The 17,279-nt window shown below is 42.7% G+C and overlaps 3 protein-coding genes across 6 annotated transcripts in view; 1 reads left to right on the forward strand and 2 right to left on the reverse strand.

Annotated features, from left to right (window-relative positions):
* Positions 1-9,323, reverse strand: part of LOC139367863 (eukaryotic translation initiation factor 2-alpha kinase 2) — a 41,185-nt gene extending 31,862 nt beyond the window's left edge. For all 3 annotated transcript variants that reach the window (XR_011626890.1, XM_071106202.1, XM_071106201.1), the window contains exon 1: positions 8,612-9,323. The gene's annotated coding sequence lies outside the window, so the exon portion shown is untranslated. The remainder of the gene's footprint in view (positions 1-8,611) is intronic.
* A 103-nt stretch (positions 9,324-9,426) lies between these two features.
* Positions 9,427-14,662, reverse strand: LOC139367403 (G patch domain containing 11). 2 transcript variants are annotated; one of them, XM_071105603.1, is made up of 8 exons: positions 14,451-14,662; positions 13,706-13,932; positions 13,310-13,351; positions 12,769-12,889; positions 11,494-11,584; positions 11,017-11,145; positions 10,240-10,321; positions 9,427-10,150 (listed from the first exon to the last, which is right to left on the reverse strand). In XM_071105603.1, exons 1-8 carry the CDS (start codon positions 14,498-14,500, stop codon positions 10,092-10,094), a joined length of 801 nt encoding a protein of 266 aa, XP_070961704.1. In that variant the 5' UTR covers positions 14,501-14,662; the 3' UTR covers positions 9,427-10,091. The 2 variants fall into 2 exon arrangements, with proteins under 2 accessions (XP_070961704.1, XP_070961705.1); XM_071105604.1 differs by having other exon boundaries at positions 9,711-10,150; positions 13,706-13,927; positions 14,451-14,576.
* Positions 14,663-15,917: 1,255 nt separating this feature from the next.
* The window catches only part of LOC139367866 (HEAT repeat containing 5B), a 158,847-nt gene continuing 157,485 nt past the window's right edge, over positions 15,918-17,279 (forward strand). The window contains exons 1-2 of the mRNA XM_071106209.1: positions 15,918-16,017; positions 16,535-16,761. Coding sequence (XP_070962310.1) covers positions 16,636-16,761 — 126 coding nt within the window. The 5' untranslated portion in view covers positions 15,918-16,017; positions 16,535-16,635. The remainder of the gene's footprint in view (positions 16,018-16,534; positions 16,762-17,279) is intronic.

Consider the following 17,279-nt stretch of genomic DNA (forward strand, 5'->3'; position numbering starts at 1 on the left):
TCAGGCTGAATGATGAGGAGACAGACGACCAGATATACCCTGGCATTATGTGGCTGAGCGATGAGTAGACAGACACCCAGATATACCCTGGTATTATGTGGCTGAGTGATGAGGAGACAGACCACCAGATATACCCTGGCATTATGTGGCTGAGTGATGAGGAGACAGACCACCAGGTATACCCTGGCATTGTGTGGTTCAGTGATGAGGAGACAGACCACCAGATATACCCTGGCATTATGTGGCTGAGTGATGAGGAGACAGACCACCAGATATACCCTGGCATTATCTGGCTGAGTGATGAGGACATAGACCACCAGATATACCCTGGCATTATGTAGTGATGAGGAGACAGACCACCAGATATACCCTGGTATTATGTAGTGATGAGGAGACAGACCACCAAATATACCCTGGCATTATGTGGCTGAGCACTGAGGAGACAGACCACCAGATATACCCTGGCATTATGTGGCTGAGTGATGAGACAGACCACAAGATATACCCTGGCATTATGTGGCTGAGTGATGAGGAGACAGACCACCAGATATACCCTGGCATTATTTTTTATTTTTTTTATTTTTTTATTTTACCTTTATTTAACCAGGTAGGCAAGTTGAGAACAAGTTCTCATTTACAATTGCGACCTGGCCAAGATAAAGCAAAGCAGTTCGACAGATATAACAACACAGAGTTACACATGGAGTAAAACAAACATACAGTCAATAATAAAGTATAAACAAGTCTATATACAATGTGAGCAAATGAGGTGAGAAGGGAGGTAAAGGCAAAAAAAGGCCTTGGTGGCAAGGTAAATACAATATAGCAAGTAAAACACTGGAATGGTAGTTTTGCAATGGAAGAATGTGCAAAGTAGAAATAAAAATAATGGGGTGCAAAGGAGCAAAATAAATAAATAAATTAAATACAGTTGGGAAAGAGGTAGTTGATAGGGCTAAATTATATGTGGGCTATGTACAGGTGCAGTAATATGTGAGCTGCTCTGACAGTTGGTGCTTAAAGCTAGTGAGGGAGATAAGTGTTTCCAGTTTCAGAGATTTTTGTAGTTCGTTCCAGTCATTGGCAGCAGAGAACTGGAAAGAGAGGCGGCCAAAGAAAGAATTGGTTTTGGGGGTGACTAGAGAGATATACCTGCTGGAGCGTGTGCTACAGGTGGGAGATGCTATGGTGACCAGCGAGCTGAGATAAGGGGGGACTTTACCTAGCAGGGTCTTGTAGATGACATGGAGCCAGTGGGTTTGGCGACGAGTATGAAGCGAGGGCCAGCCAACGAGAGCGTACAGGTCGCAATGGTGGGTAGTGTATGGGGCTTTGGTGACAAAACGGATTGCACTGTGATAGACTGCATCCAGTTTGTTGAGTAGGGTATTGGAGGCTATTTTGTAAATTACATCGCCAAAGTCGAGGATTGGTAGGATGGTCAGTTTTACAAGGGTATGTTTGGCAGCATGAGTGAAGGATGCTTTGTTGCGAAATAGGAAGCCAATTCTAGATTTAACTTTGGATTGGAGATGTTTGATATGGGTCTGGAAGGAGAGTTTACAGTCTAACCAGACACCTAAGTATTTGTAGTTGTCCACGTATTCTAAGTCAGAGCCGTCCAGAGTAGTGATGTTGGACAGGCGGGTAGGTGCAGGTAGTGATCGGTTGAAGAGCATGCATTTAGTTTTACTTGTATTTAAGAGCAGTTGGAGGCCACGGAAGGAGAGTTGTATGGCATTGAAGCTTGCCTGGAGGGTTGTTAACACAGTGTCCAAAGAAGGGCCGGAAGTATACAGAATGGTGTCGTCTGCGTAGAGGTGGATCAGAGACTCACCAGCAGCAAGAGCGACCTCATTGATGTATACAGAGAAGAGAGTCGGTCCAAGAATTGAACCCTGTGGCACCCCCATAGAGACTGCCAGAGGTCCGGACAACAGACCCTCAGATTTGACACACTGAACTCTATCAGAGAAGTAGTTGGTGAACCAGGCGAGGCAATCATTTGAGAAACCAAGGCTGTTGAGTCTGCCGATGAGGATGTGGTGATTGACAGAGTCGAAAGCCTTGGCCAGATCAATGAATACGGCTGCACAGTAATGTTTCTTATCGATGGCGGTTAAGATATCGTTTAGGACCTTGAGCGTGGCTGAGGTGCACCCATGACCAGCTCTGAAACCAGATTGCATAGCAGAGAAGGTATGGTGAGATTCAAAATGGTCGGTAATCTGTTTGTTGACTTGGCTTTCGAAGACCTTAGAAAGGCATGGTAGGATAGATATAGGTCTGTAGCAGTTTGGGTCAAGAGTGTCCCCCCCTTTGAAGAGGGGGATGACCGCAGCTGCTTTCCAATCTTTGGGAATCTCAGACGACACGAAAGAGAGGTTGAACAGGCTAGTAATAGGGGTGGCAACAATTTCGGCAGATAATTTTAGAAAGAAAGGGTCCAGATTGTCTAGCCCGGCTGATTTGTAGGGGTCCAGATTTTGCAGCTCTTTCAGAACATCAGCTGAATGGATTTGGGAGAAGGAGAAATGGGGAAGGCTTGGGCGAGTTGCTGTTGGGGGTGCAGTGCTGTTGACAGGGGTAGGAGTAGCCAGGTGGAAAGCATGGCCAGCAGTAGAAAAATGCTTATTGAAATTTTCAATTATGGTGGATTTATCAGTGGTGACAGTGTTTCCTATCTTCAGTGCAGTGGGCAGCTGGGAGGAGGTGTTCTTATTCTCCATGGACTTTACAGTGTCCCAGAACTTTTTTGAGTTAGTGTTGCAAGAAGCAAATTTCTGCTTGAAAAAGCTAGCCTTGGCTTTTCTAACTGCCTGTGTATAATGGTTTCTAGCTTCCCTGAACAGCTGCATATCACGGGGGCTGTTCGATGCTAATGCAGAACGCCATAGGACGTTTTTGTGTTGATTAAGGGCAGTCAGGTCTGGGGAGAACCAAGGGCTATATCTGTTCCTGGTTCTAAATTTCTTGAATGGGGCATGTTTATTTAAGATGGTTAGGAAGGCATTTTTAAAAAATATCCAGGCATCCTCTACTGACGGGATGAGGTCAATATCCTTCCAGGATACCCCGGCCAGGTCGATTAGAAAGGCCTGCTCGCTGAAGTGTTTCAGGGAGCGTTTTACAGTGATGAGAGGTCGTTTGACCGCTGACCCATTACGGATGCAGGCAATGAGGCAGTGATCGCTGAGATCTTGGTTGAAGACAGCAGAGGTGTATTTAGAGGGGAAGTTGGTTAGGATGATATCTATGAGGGTGCCCGTGTTTAAGGCTTTGGGGAGGTACCTGGTAGGTTCATTGATAATTTGTGTGAGATTGAGGGCATCAAGTTTAGATTGTAGGATGGCTGGGGTGTTAAGCATGTTCCAGTTTAGGTCGCCTAGCAGCACGAGCTCTGAAGATAGATGGGGGGCAATCAGTTCACATATGGTGTCCAGAGCACAGCTGGGGGCAGAGGGTGGTCTATAGCAGGCGGCAACGGTGAGAGACTTGTTTTTAGAAAGGTGGATTTTTAAAAGTAGAAGTTCAAATTGTTTGGGTACAGACCTGGATAGTAGGACAGAACTCTGCAGGCTATCTTTGCAGTAAATTGCAACACCGCCCCCTTTGGCAGTTCTATCTTGTCTGAAAATGTTGTAGTTTGGAATTAAAATGTCTGAATTTTTGGTGGTCTTCCTAAGCCAGGATTCAGACACAGCTAGAACATCCGGGTTGGCAGAGTGTGCTAAAGCAGTGAATAGAACAAACTTAGGGAGGAGGCTTCTAATGTTAACATGCATGAAACCAAGGCTATTACGGTTACAGAAGTCGTCAAAAGAGAGCGCCTGGGGAATGGGAGTGGAGCTAGGCATTGCAGGGCCTGGATTCACCTCTACATCGCCAGAGGAACATAGGAGGAGTAGAATAAGGGTGCGACTAAAAGCAATAAGAATTGGTCGTCTAGAACGTCTGGAACAGAGAGTAAAAGGAGGTTTCTGGGGGCGATAAAATAGCATCAAGGTATAATGTACAGACAAAGGTAAGGTAGGATGTGAATACAGTGGAGGTAAACCTAGGTATTGAGTGATGAAGAGAGAGATATTGTCTCTAGAAACATCATTGAAACCAGGAGATGTCATTGCATGTGTGGGTGGTGGAACTAATAGGTTGGATAAGGTATAGTGAGCAGGACTAGAGGCTCTACAGTGAAATAAGCCAATAAACACTAACCAGAACAGCAATGGACAAGACATATTGACATTAAGGAGAGGCATGCTTAGTCGAGTGATCAAAAGGGTCCAGTGAGTGGAGAGGTTGGTTTAGGGTCACGGCGATTTAGACAGCTAGCCAAGCCAACCGGTAGCAAGCTAGCATAGGATGGAGTCTGTTGTTAGCCACCTCTTGCGTTCGGTCAGTAGATTAGTGGGGTTCCGTGTGGTAGAGGGGATTAATCCAAATCACACAACAACAAAAATAAGAACAATAGATATAGTTATAGAGGCCTGAGAAGAAAACATAATAATTCAAATAAATAAATTGTCCGATTGTCTATTCAGATAGCAGCCGGAAAGACAGCTAACGGTTAGCGGGCCGCAGATGGGCGTTCCGGTAACGTCGCGACAGAGGAGCCAGCCGGATCTCCTTCAGGTAGATAACGTCGGCAGTCCGGTTGTGAAGGCCCGGTGGGGCTCCGCGTAGGCAGTGAAACGGGTCCGGATAGGTGACTGCAGCCCAGGAGTGAATGATGGAACTCAGGCGTGATTGACGGAGCTGGCTAGCACCGGAACAATCGATGTTTGCTCCGGAATCGACGAAAGCCGACTGTCACACGGATAGCAGCTAGCTAGCTGTGAGATCCGGGTATGAATGTCCAGAGAGCAGTTGAAATCCAGGGACATGGAGAGAAAAATTGGTCCGGTATGTTCCGTTCCGAGCCGCGCTGCGCCGTACAAAACTGGCGATAGATTTTCGATAGATTTTCGAACTAAAGGACAGCCGATGACCACAAACCGTGGTTAGCTTCTGATTAGCTTCTGGGCTAGCTCCTGGCTAGCTTCTGGCTAGCTTCTGGCCAGCCTCCTGGAGTTTCTGGCTAGCTTCCTGAAGGATTGCAGATCTGAGGTAAATAATACTTTTTTATAAATATAAATTGGTGAGGCTGGTTGCAGGAGAGTGTTTAGAAGATGAGTTGATGGAAAATAAAAATAAAATGTATGTGAAAAAAGTTGTAAATATATATATATACAGGACACGACAAGACGAGGACAAAAGACGTCTGAACTGCTATGCGATCTTGGATATCCTCATTATGTGGCTGAGTGATGAGGAGACAGACCACCAGATATACCCTGGCATTATGTGGCTGAGTGATGAGGAGAAACTGAAATGTTTTTTTGTCCATTGTGTATTTCCGTTTGCAGAATATTTACATAAAGCCTGGAATAAAAGAAAAGCCTAACTATAATTAAATTATAAAAAATATTTATTTCTATGTGGTAAACAGTACACGTGTATATAGATTGTGTATAGACTTATCTCCCACAGGAATGTTCTCTTTGTGCCAGACTGGGTTCAAATGCAATTCTGGTGATGGTAAACCGTCCAGCATGGACCTATGACTAATCAACTAAATAACGCCCTTGTCTAAAAATGTAGGCCTAATCAATATGGGAGATTTGTGTGCCCTGGGTGGGGACTGCAGAGCACAACCTGGAGGAATGGACAGATCTGCCATTTCATTATCTGGAAACTTATTATCTTTCATTTTGACAGGTTATATTTATAGCCCTACTATTTAGCTACACATGGTTCTATATAGTACCACATATGGGTTCTTTGGCTTGTAAACCACAGGGAAACCCTTCATGGGGCTATATAGAACCCTTTATGGGGCTATATAGAACCCTTTATGGGGCTATATAGAACCCTTTATGGGGCTATATAGAACCCTTCATGGGGCTATATAGAACCCTTTATGGGGCTATATAGAACCCTTCATGGGGCTATATAGAACCCTTTATGGGGCTATATAGAACCCTTTATGGGGCTATATAGAACCCTTTTTGGTGTTACATAGAACCCTTTTTGGGGCTACATAGAACCCTTTTGGGGCTATATATAACCCTATTTGGGGCTACATAGAACCCTTTTTGGGGCTATATAGAACCCTTTTGGGGGCTATATAGAACCCTTTATGGGGCTATATAGAACCCTTTATGGGGCTATATAGAACCCTTTATGGGGCTATATAGAACCCTTTTTGGTGTTACATAGAACCCTTTTTGGGGCTACATAGAACCCTTTTTGGGGCTATATAGAACCCTTTTGGGGCTACATAGAACCTTTTTGGGGCTACATAGAACCCTTTTTGGGGCTAAATAGAACCCTTTTGGGGGCTACATAGAACCCATGATGGTTCAATAAAGAACTCTTTCCTAACATTCTATATTCTATGGTTATAACCATTTTTTATGGTTCTTTATAGAACCTTTATGGAGAAAGGTTCTTTACAAAACCATTCTCAATCTGAAAGGTTCTTCATAAATCATTTTGATGAACCATACAGTTTTTTTTTATTTTATTCAGGTTAGCTGTATTATATTGTTGAAATTCCATAGGTGTTATTATTGTGTTAATGTAACAGTCCGTCGCCTCGCCCCAACCTGGGCGCGAACCAGGGACGCTCTGCACACGTCAACAGTCACCCTCGAAGCATCTTTACCCATCGCTCCACAAAAGTCGCGGCCCTTGTAGAGCAAAGGGGAACTACTACTTCAAGGTCTCAGAGCGAGTGACGTCACCGATTGAAACGTTATTCGCGCGCACCACCGCTAACTAGCTGGCCGTTTCACATCCGTTACATTAAGTTGAATGAAATAGCTACCTCTGGAACAGCTGGAGGACTCTGAGGAGAGAACTGAGACCCACTGACTGATTTAGTCAACCGTTTGTTATATCTGGAGTACTTCTCCTGTCCTATTCGGTGTCCTGTGTGAATTTAAGTGTGCTCTCTCTAATTCTCTCTTTCTTTCTCTCTCTCTGAGGACCTGAGCCCTAGGACCATGCCTCAGGACTACCTGACATGATGACTCCTTGCTGTCTCCAGTCCACCTGGCTGCTGCTCCAGTTTCAACTGTTCTGCCTTATTATTATTGGACCATGCTGGTCATTTATGAACATTTGAACATCTTGGCCATGTTCTGTTATAACCTCCACCCGGCACAGCCAGAAGAGGACTGGCCACCCCACATAGCCTGGTTCCTCTCTAGGTTTCTTCCTAGGTTTTGGCCTTTCTAGGGAGTTTTTCCTAGCCACCGTGCTTCTACACCTGCATTGCTTGCTGTTTGGGGTTTTAGGCTGGGTTTCTGTACAGCACTTTGAGACATCAGCTGATGTACGAAGGGCTATATCATTTTTTTTTTTTTTTTAATTTGATTTCTCAATAGACTCAAGACCTTACAGTACATGAGTCAGTCACTGGCCATAGGTTTATGTAATATGTAATGGCATGACACAACACATTAAATAAACTGGAATGACACTATTACTCATGGTTGCACAAAAAGGTCTGTACCAAACCACTCCCTCAGATATTCCAATGAGCCGCCTCCCTTACATTTTGATTCTCACTAAAGGAGCAAAGAACCCTTTTTGTGAATAGTAAAGAATCGTTGAAGAGCTCAAAGGGTTCTTTGAGTCATTGTGGTTCCACATAGAACCATCACCCTACTCAAAGAACCCACATTTTTTCCTATGTAATGAATGGCCTAATATTTAGCGTCTTACTTCCGCCAAGCAACTAGCCTTTCTCTCTTCCAGCTGTTCTTACGCGCAATAGGCTACACGGACTCAAACCTCGACTGTATTCCTTGTATCTACGTTATTCATTTTCACGTGTCATCCCAGGAATAGCTACAGTCTACAAAAGCTGTAGGACATTCATTTTATACTTTTTTTTTAATACTAGGCCTAAATAGCCTTTTCTTGGGGAGAAACAGTCTTGCTCTTACTGAATGTAAAATAGGCCTAGTCCAAATAAACTACCGGGTAAGGAAGGTTGGCTTCTTATCATTCATAGCAATGGTTTTTAACTGTACCGCAGAAATGGCACGTGAATCACAGAAAATAGATATTGTGGTAGCAGCTGTAGAGAAGTACTTGGGTGTTTAAAAAAACATGTTTTATCACAAAGTATAATGGATTTATACTAGAGTCCAGTTGGGGACGGTAACGCAACCTATTGGATACCAACCACCGTTAAATTCCACCGAAGAGCGTGCGAAGAGAGAGCGTGCGTGGGTGTGATCACTTTGGCCACAGAAATGATATTGTTACACTGATGCATTGTTAATGGTTGCACAGGTCAAACAGAGAGATGAACACAGTGAAAAATAAGATCCAAAACAAATTGACATCCATTCGAAAAATGGAAATCAGTTGGGAACCAAGCAAGCAATGACATTATATAAAAGACGTGCAGGCTAAACAGCATATGTTGTTGAATTGCTTCATTTAAATACGAGTTTCTATATATTTTTTTACGTGACATGTGCATTGAAGTATTATTTGCAGTTCACACTATGACAATGAACACACCCTAATGTACTGAATCGTCTGTGTTACTTACCGATTTATTAATAGGCCTTTTAGCGTGCAGTAGGATGCGTTGACCAGTGGATTGATCGGTGTAGAACGATCAACGTTTCTCTAGTGTGGATGCTCTCTAACGTTATATAGTTATGTATCATTTATTGTTATAGTTAGAGTCCTTGGTGTAGATGGTCCCCACAAGTGTTTGAACACTTAGCGACTGCACTGCTGTCAGTGTCCAGTCATCGCGCTTTACTTTCGTTTTGTGCTTCAAAAGAGAGGAAAAGTTTCTACAGAGAGGAAAAGGAAGAGAGATGCTCAACTCGGATGAAAATCCGTCTCCAGCAGGTTGCGTGAGTTTTTTTTTATGGAGGTCAATGCGAGTGTCGAATATGGTCAACAAAGAAAGTAATGGCTTATTTGCTACGTGAGATTTATTTGCTCGAATATACATTTTGCAATGGTTAAATTGTTACGAGTTTACTGATTTAAGTAGGACACGTGACATCACGGCAACTTTGAAAAAACAACAACACTATATCGGAATTTGTCTCGAGACGGCTATGCATATTCAGGAATTGAGGAGTGGCATAGCGTCTCTCTCTATTGAATACAGGCGGTTGACGTTAAAAGTCCAAAGAAAGGATAAGTCGGAGCTAGACAGCCCGCCGGTCCGCGTTGTGGACAAAACTCCCATTGTTAGGAAGGAGAGACGCGTGTCTTGTCACTATATCCATAATCTTTGGTTTCGATTTCCCGAACCACACGTCATCAGTCAATATGGCTACTGGGCTGACGTCTATGTGTTGGCTACAAAGAATTATATTCCCCAAATAAAACAATACGAAATTCAGTTAGTAATATGTATGTGAGAAGTTTTAGGTTAAACGAATAAGGAAAAAAAGTGTGTTTACATGCCAACAAATTGGTGAAAGTGCCAAACATATATACTTTTTAAACAGCTCCAAAAATTATGTCTGCATTTGCAATAAATGTTGCATCCTATTGAATACAACGTGTTAGATAAGGAGGCAAACATCTCGACTTGGTGGTCTGTGGATGACATGGGATGAATGAACCCTACGCTAATATCAAGTTTGCCTGTCAAATGTACAAATAACACAATACAGATTATAATCTAAATAACCTTTTTAATTCATGGTTTCTGAATCATATCAAAAAAAAAAAAGTTTTCTTTTATGTTCAGGAAGAAATTACATAAAATGTCCTGTCTACATTATAAATAATACAAACGCACACTTTATAGGTCAAAACTCACCTATATTTATCATACAGGGGCAGCTGTTATATGCATCAACCGGCTCAGAACAGCAGTGCTGATCTAGGATCAGTCCCTCCCTGTTCACGTAACCTTATTCATTGTGCTCTAAAGAGAAAAATCCTACAGATCGGTACATTCATTCATACGGCCTCCGATCCCATTTATAATCCCCGTATGTTAACGAATCCGACTGGTCGATGCCTCCAGTCTCTTCTGGTGATTATTCTGCAGTGGTTCAGTCATCGTGGTCTACAGCTGCGTCTCCAGGGCAATTAGAGCACAGATCCTCCTCATCTGTAGGTCACAAACCGTGTAAAGTGCTATTCAATGTCTTACAATGGCCAGGGATGTTTTTATTTAAGCGAGGAGGATTCAATTCTTACCATTGTAAGCGGTGCCACACCATATGCAGTAAAAATGGACCCCTCTTAAATATGATGTCAGAATTTGTAGCTTGTCCAGTGACTAGAAAATATCAGGAAAACAGGGTTGTCAAAGGAGGAACTTGAAAATAATAATCTAGATTCAATTTATTATTTAATCTTTTCTTAATTCAACCCTACTGTGTCACGCCATTAAAACGTCTATTCTTAATTCAACCCTACTGTGTCACGCCATTAAAACGTCTATTCTTAATTCAACCCTACTGTGTCACGCCATTAAAACGTCTATTCTTAATTCAACCCTACTGTTTCACGCCATTAAAATGTCTATTCTTAATTCAACCCTACTGTTTCACGCCATTAAAATGTCTATTCTTAATTCAACCCTACTGTTTCACGCCATTAAAATGTCTATTCTTAATTCAACCCTACTGTTTCACGCCATTAAAATGTCTATTCTTAATTCAACCCTACTGTGTCACGCCATTAAAACGTCTATTCTTAATTCAACCCTACTGTGTCACGCCATTAAAACGTCTATTCTTAATTCAACCCTACTGTTTCACGCCATTAAAACGTCTATTCTTAATTCAACCCTACTGTTTCACGCCATTAAAATGTCTATTCTTAATTCAACCCTACTGTTTCATGCCATTAAAACGTCTATTCTTAATTCAACCCTACTGTTTCATGCCATTAAAACGTCTATTCTTTAACTGGCCATATCTTTAGTCTCTTTCCTGAAGCTTCTATCATATTCAAATGAAATGTACTAACAGTTAACTCATCCTCCTCCACCACCTTGTCTTCCTCTTCCTCCTCATCCTCAACCACCTTGTCTTCCTCCTCCTCCTCCTCAACAACCAGTTTAGGCCAGTACCAGTCTTCCCTGGGCACCGGGACACCCTGGAATTCAAAAGGAGAGTATTCAGTATAGTCAGAGTTAAACATAAAAGCCCCTGTCTTCTTCTTGGCAATAGATTTCAGGTAAATATTGTAAAATCCACACATTTTCCACCAGAGGTGTGTTTCCACCAAATTGACTTTTTGCAGATAAAAGACTGTGTGTGTGTGTGTGTGTGTGTGTATGTATGTGTGTGTGTGTTTGTATGTGTGTGTGTGTGTGTGTGTGTGTGTGCATGTATGTGTGTGTGTGTATGTGTGTGTGTGTGTGTATGTATGTGTGTGTGTATGTGTGTGTGTGTGTATGTGTGTATGTGTGTGTGTCTATGTGTGTATGTGTGTGTGTCTAACCTTCTGACTGTCCAGCTGCTCACAGGCTTTCTGACTCCTCCGGAGGTCCCCCTCAATCTTTTGCTCTTCCCTCTCTGTCCTCATCCTCACTCTGATGTAGAACACACGTACACAGCATTAGAACACATATACACAGCATTAGAACACACGCACACAGCATTAGAACACACGCACACAGCATTAGAACACACGCACACAGCATTAGAACACACGCACACAGCATTAGAACACATGCACACAGCATTAGAACACATGAACACAGCATTAGAACACATGAACACATATACACAGCATTAGAACACACGCACACAGCATTAGAACACACGCACACAGCATTAGAACACACGTGCACAGCATTAGAACACACGCACACAGCATTAGAACACACGTGCACAGCATTAGAACACACGTGCACAGCATTAGAACACACGCACACAGCATTAGAACACATATACACAGCATTAGAACACACGCACACAGCATTAGAACACACACACAGCATTAGAACACACACGTACACAGCATTAGAACACACGTACACAGCATTAGAACACACGTACACAGCATTAGAACACACGTACACAGCATTAGAACACACGTACACAGCATTAGAACACACGCACACAGCATTAGAACACACGTACACAGCATTAGAACACACGTACACAGCATTAGAACACATGAACACATATACACAGCATTAGAACACATTTGACCAGCACCTGACTGGTGCCATTTGACCAAAGCCAATAGGGAATAGGGTGCCATTAGACCAGAGCCAATAGGGAATAGGGTGCCATTAGACCAGAGCCAATAGGGAATAGGGTGCCATTAGACCGGAGCCAATAGGGAATAGGGTACCATTAGACCAGAGCCAATAGGGAATAGGGTGCCATAAGACCAAAGCCAATAGGGAATAAGGTGCCATTAGACATGAGCCAATAGGGTATAGGGTGTCATTAGACCAGAGCCAATAGGGAATAGGGTGCCATTAGACCAGAGCCAATAGGGAATAGGGTGCCATTAGACCAGAGCCAATAGGGTGCCATTAGATCAGAGCCAATAGGGAATAGGGCGCCATTAGACATGAGCCAATAGGGAATAGGCCGCCATTAGACCAAAGCCAATAGGAAATAGGTGCCATTAGACCAGAGCCAATAGGGAGCCATTAGACCAGAGCCAATAGGGAATAGGTGCCATTAGACCAGAGCCAATAGGGAGCCATTAGACCAGAGCCAATAAGGAACAGGGTGCCATCTGGGACTAGGTCTTTACCTGAAGTCCTCCAGGGACTGCTTCTCATTCTGTTGTTTGGCCCGGGCTTTCTGACGGTAATGTTCAAGTTCCTCCTCCGCTTTCCTCTTCTTCACTCCCTCCATCCCGATGCCCCCTCTGTCTGAGTGATACATAACCACAGGATGATGCAGTATGTTTACAACCATTTCAATAACAGAAGGTAATGTTAGAGATAATGTATGAATTGCATTAGGTAGGCTATATCTCTTCAGAAGGTAATGTTAGAGATAATGTATTAATTGCATTAGGTAGGCTCCATCTCTTCAGAAGGTAATGTTAGAGATAATGTATGAATTGCATTAGGTAGGCTACATCTCTTCAGAAGGTAATGTTAGAGATCATGTATTAATTGCATTAGGTAGGCTACATCTCTATAGCAGGTAATGTTAGAGATCATGTATTAATTGCATTAGGTAGGCTACATCTCTTCAGAAAGGTAATGTTGATACATACAATGTATACACTGTCAATGTGTAGGTTAGAATTTACTTACATTTTGGATATAAAAATGAATTCTCACCTGTTTTGATATTTAATGGAATAGGTTCGACTCTTCCCGCCCCTGCAAGAGGGAATAAAGACAGGAATCAATACTTGAAGAAAATCTACCATGTGATGTCAGGTCTGATCGTCATATTGTAACAACTTTATTCCAACACAGCGACCTCGTCAAGGGTTCACATCTCTTAGCGGAACTGATAAGGTGTTGGGTTGACAGTACCGAAGTGCTGGGTTCAAGTCCCACTCTGGACTACCCCCCCGACTTTGCTACAATACTAACTCCATCACTTAGTTATGGTGATGTCTGGCCTAACTCCTAGCTGAATACATTAAAGTCAGACATTTATTTCTGAGTTGAACTGATTCAGTTAAGAAGTAATATGATACATTCTGAGTTGAACTGGAGAGGACTAACCCTGCTTCCCTAGGCCTTGTCCAGCTTTGTAGCCCATCTTCTGCAGCAGAGCAAAGCCCTTGTTCTGGTTGCTAATGGTGCTATGCTGTGCCATCTCTCTACTCTCCTGCTCCAACTCTTTAATAGTCTTCTGGCGATTCTTAACGTTCTTCTCCTTGTGAAGCACCTCTTTCCTCAGGGCCTCCTTCACGCGCTTCACCATCGGGATACCGGGCTTCACATCTGGTCTACCAGAGAGATGGGACACAGAGAGAACCTTGCACATAAACTGAGAACTTGGCTATAAACGGAACACATGTAATAACCAGACAATAGACACTAAAGTATATTTTTTGAATATTCTTCTGTGGAATATGTAACTAAATGTGAGGTGAGACAGTCACCTGAAACCCGACGTGCAGGCTTTTGATCCAGCCAATTACTACTACTACTACTACTACTACTTAAATGAATCAGCATGTCTTTGACTAGTTAGCTCGTTAGCTAAATCTGCCTCTCCAACATGTATTCCAAGCAAGAGACCAAGGTATTATGTCGTCTTTATAATTGCATTTCTATATGCAACGTTTGGCAACCGAACGTGGCCCCTATTCATCTGTGTAGCTAGCAAATTAGCTACGTTAACTAATGTTCCAGTAACTAGCTAGCTAATGGTACCCACCATCACAAACTCGCACTCTGATGTAGCCGTTAGTTACAATTTATTTGCTCACCGTACGGAAACTGAAGGGGGAAAAAAACTCACATTTGACTGAGAAAGGCATCAGACATATAATCATCTTCGTCTTCAGCCATGATTGACTTGTAAAACCAAACAAGTGAACTATTGTAGGACTATTATTGTTCAGCTGGCTTTCACCTTTTCTCGGTCGTCACTAACGTTAGTTAGTTACCACATCCACAATGTCATAATCAGCTAAACCCCGCCGATTTCTACAATTCATCTTCTTAAAATCTGATTTTAAACATAACCTTAAACACACCAAGTTACTGACTTTATGCCTAACACTAACCTTCAATTAAGACCAAAAAGCTATTTTTGTTTTTATATTTTTTTTACGACATAGCTAGACAATTTTGACTTTGTGGATGTGGTAACTAGTGACAACCCCTTTCCGTTCGCGAAAAGATTCCGACTGGAACCTCTGCACATTTGATGGGTTCCGTTTACATGTTGCGCGTCTAAATACTATTTGGGGAAAAAATCTGACATAGAAATTGTACAAAGGTGTGGGCGGGCCAGGGGCGGAGCTAACGCATTACACAAACCCTAAAATATATTGTTGGTACAGTATTTAATTGTGATAAAATATTTTTATATTTCTTTTGGTAAGGTAAGAAAAATGTGTGTTTTTTAATGATTTACATTTGGGAATATGAAATTTGGCCAAAATATTTAATGACATAAAAATGTTTCAAATGGTTTATATCGTAGGTAAATAATACAAGCAGTACATCTCTTCATAATAGGGTCAACTCTTGTTCAAATATAAATCTACTGTCTTTTTAAATTTTTTTAAATGTATTTTTTTATTTTTTTATTTTTTAAATTAATTTCAAATCAATACATAAAGCACATGAGGGAACACAAGCATACATAGATTACAAACAATAGACAATCGAGCTAGGGGGTACAATATCACATTACAATTACACAAGGACCTTAAGGGACATGCATATACTTACAATTCTAACAGCTTTTTTGTTAGTAGAGCATTATAAATCTACTGTCTGCCACCCTAGTCCCGACGACGAATGACGTGTATAACCTATGGTTTTCTGACGTTATTGCTGCATTCATATGCTAGGACCGAGTACCTCGAAAAGTGGAATATATCCGAGTCGATTTGAAGCCTCCGGTCGGCCATATTGGTACTCCCTAGTAGGAAGCAGTCCTCCGTAGGAATGAATGGAATTCTACAGCATTTTAATTAAATGTTTCAAGAACAAAATGTACATGTATTTAAGTTGTTTTAGTGTGGAAAGTAGCATTAGTATTCTCAAAAATATATATTTTAAGGAAAATGTTTTATATATATATTTTTTTAAATGTATTTCTGTTTAGCTGACATCTAATTTTAAATGATACATTAAGGTGTCTGTAATATAATAAACGTGTCAAAAACGAATGTAGACGTTAATTAATATGTGCATTTCTATGGCTTCCAAAATATATATTTTTTTAATTGAAGAGTACCAAGATGGCTGCGGGGTGACTTCAAAACAGCGCTCCTGTAATTTATCATGGTTTATACACATCACCGACACAGTTGACGGCAAATGATTCGTCAATGATCTTGGCGACAAAACAGGTAGGACGAGGTTGTTTTTTTGTTTCTGTTTATTTGGTTGATTAAAGCCTACTCTTTATTTACGTCTGTGATTAACTGTATGAAATAGATGTGTTCGTGTAAGGCGTTTGATCGTGAGTTTTTTTAGACATTCATTTGGGTCTAGTAAGCTGTGTGGCAAGTGTCCTGAATGCTAATGTTTACTAGCTGTGCTCCTAACCCTCTTCTATCATTGCAACGTCAGTTTAACATTTTATAAACGTAGTTAGTTAGCCAGATATCAGTTAAATTAGTTGGTTACATAACGGTCCGGTACTGTGAAGCATTGTAACGTTACCAAGTTAATATTTATTTGTTAGTAAACACTAACTACTAGCCAATATAGTTGGCAGGTGCGACCACCTCTGACTCTGTAACGTTAGCTTGTAGCTAGCTAGCTACCGTTACATCCTCTTTGCTCTGACGTTTATCTTTGGTCTCTATCCGGCCTGATATATAATACCATTGTGAATATACTCTCTCTCCAATACATTTCCAGAGTTGAGGAGGCTGTATCATTGGGCTCTGTGAGCTGAAGGAGAGGACCCTTTACCCAAGAGCTATCGGCTATTAGCTACCGCTAGCTGGATTACTATCGCCATGGAGTTGGCTCACAGTCTGCTTCTGAACGAGGAAGCCCTAGCCCAGATCACTGAGGCTAAGAGACCCGTCTTCATCTTCGAATGGCTTCGCTTCCTGGACAAGGTTCTAGTGGCAGCAAACAAGGTGAGTTGACAGAGAGACGAATTTACTCACGCTAGCCAATACACCTGTGTTACACTGCACATACACCTGTGCTGTCAGTGTTATTCGATTTCATCTATCTGCAACTTACACTTTGTTGATTGTGTGTTTGCGTGCTCTCTCTGTGTTTGTCTCCCCCCTGCTCCCCTCCTGCCCCTCCCCTCTCACCCCTCCCGCCCCTCCCCTCCCCTCTCACCCCTCCCCTCCCTGCCCCGCCCCTCTCACCACCCCCCCTCTCCCTCCCCTCTCACCACCCCTCCCCCCCTCTCACCACCCCTCCCCTCTCCCCCTCCCCTCTCACCACCCCTCCCCTCTCCCCCTCCCCTCCCCTCACCCCCGCCCCTCCCCTCTTACCCCACTCCCCTCTCCTCTTACCCCACTCCCCTCTCACCCTCCCCTCTCACCCCCGCCCCTCCCCCCTCTCACCCCCGCCCCTCCCCACCCCCTCCCCTCTCCCACCACCCCTACCCCTCTATTCTCACCCCTCCTCCTCCCTCCCC

The sequence above is a fragment of the Oncorhynchus clarkii genome, chromosome 16 (genome assembly GCF_045791955.1).
Source record: "Oncorhynchus clarkii lewisi isolate Uvic-CL-2024 chromosome 16, UVic_Ocla_1.0, whole genome shotgun sequence".
NCBI lineage: Eukaryota > Metazoa > Chordata > Actinopteri > Salmoniformes > Salmonidae > Oncorhynchus > Oncorhynchus clarkii.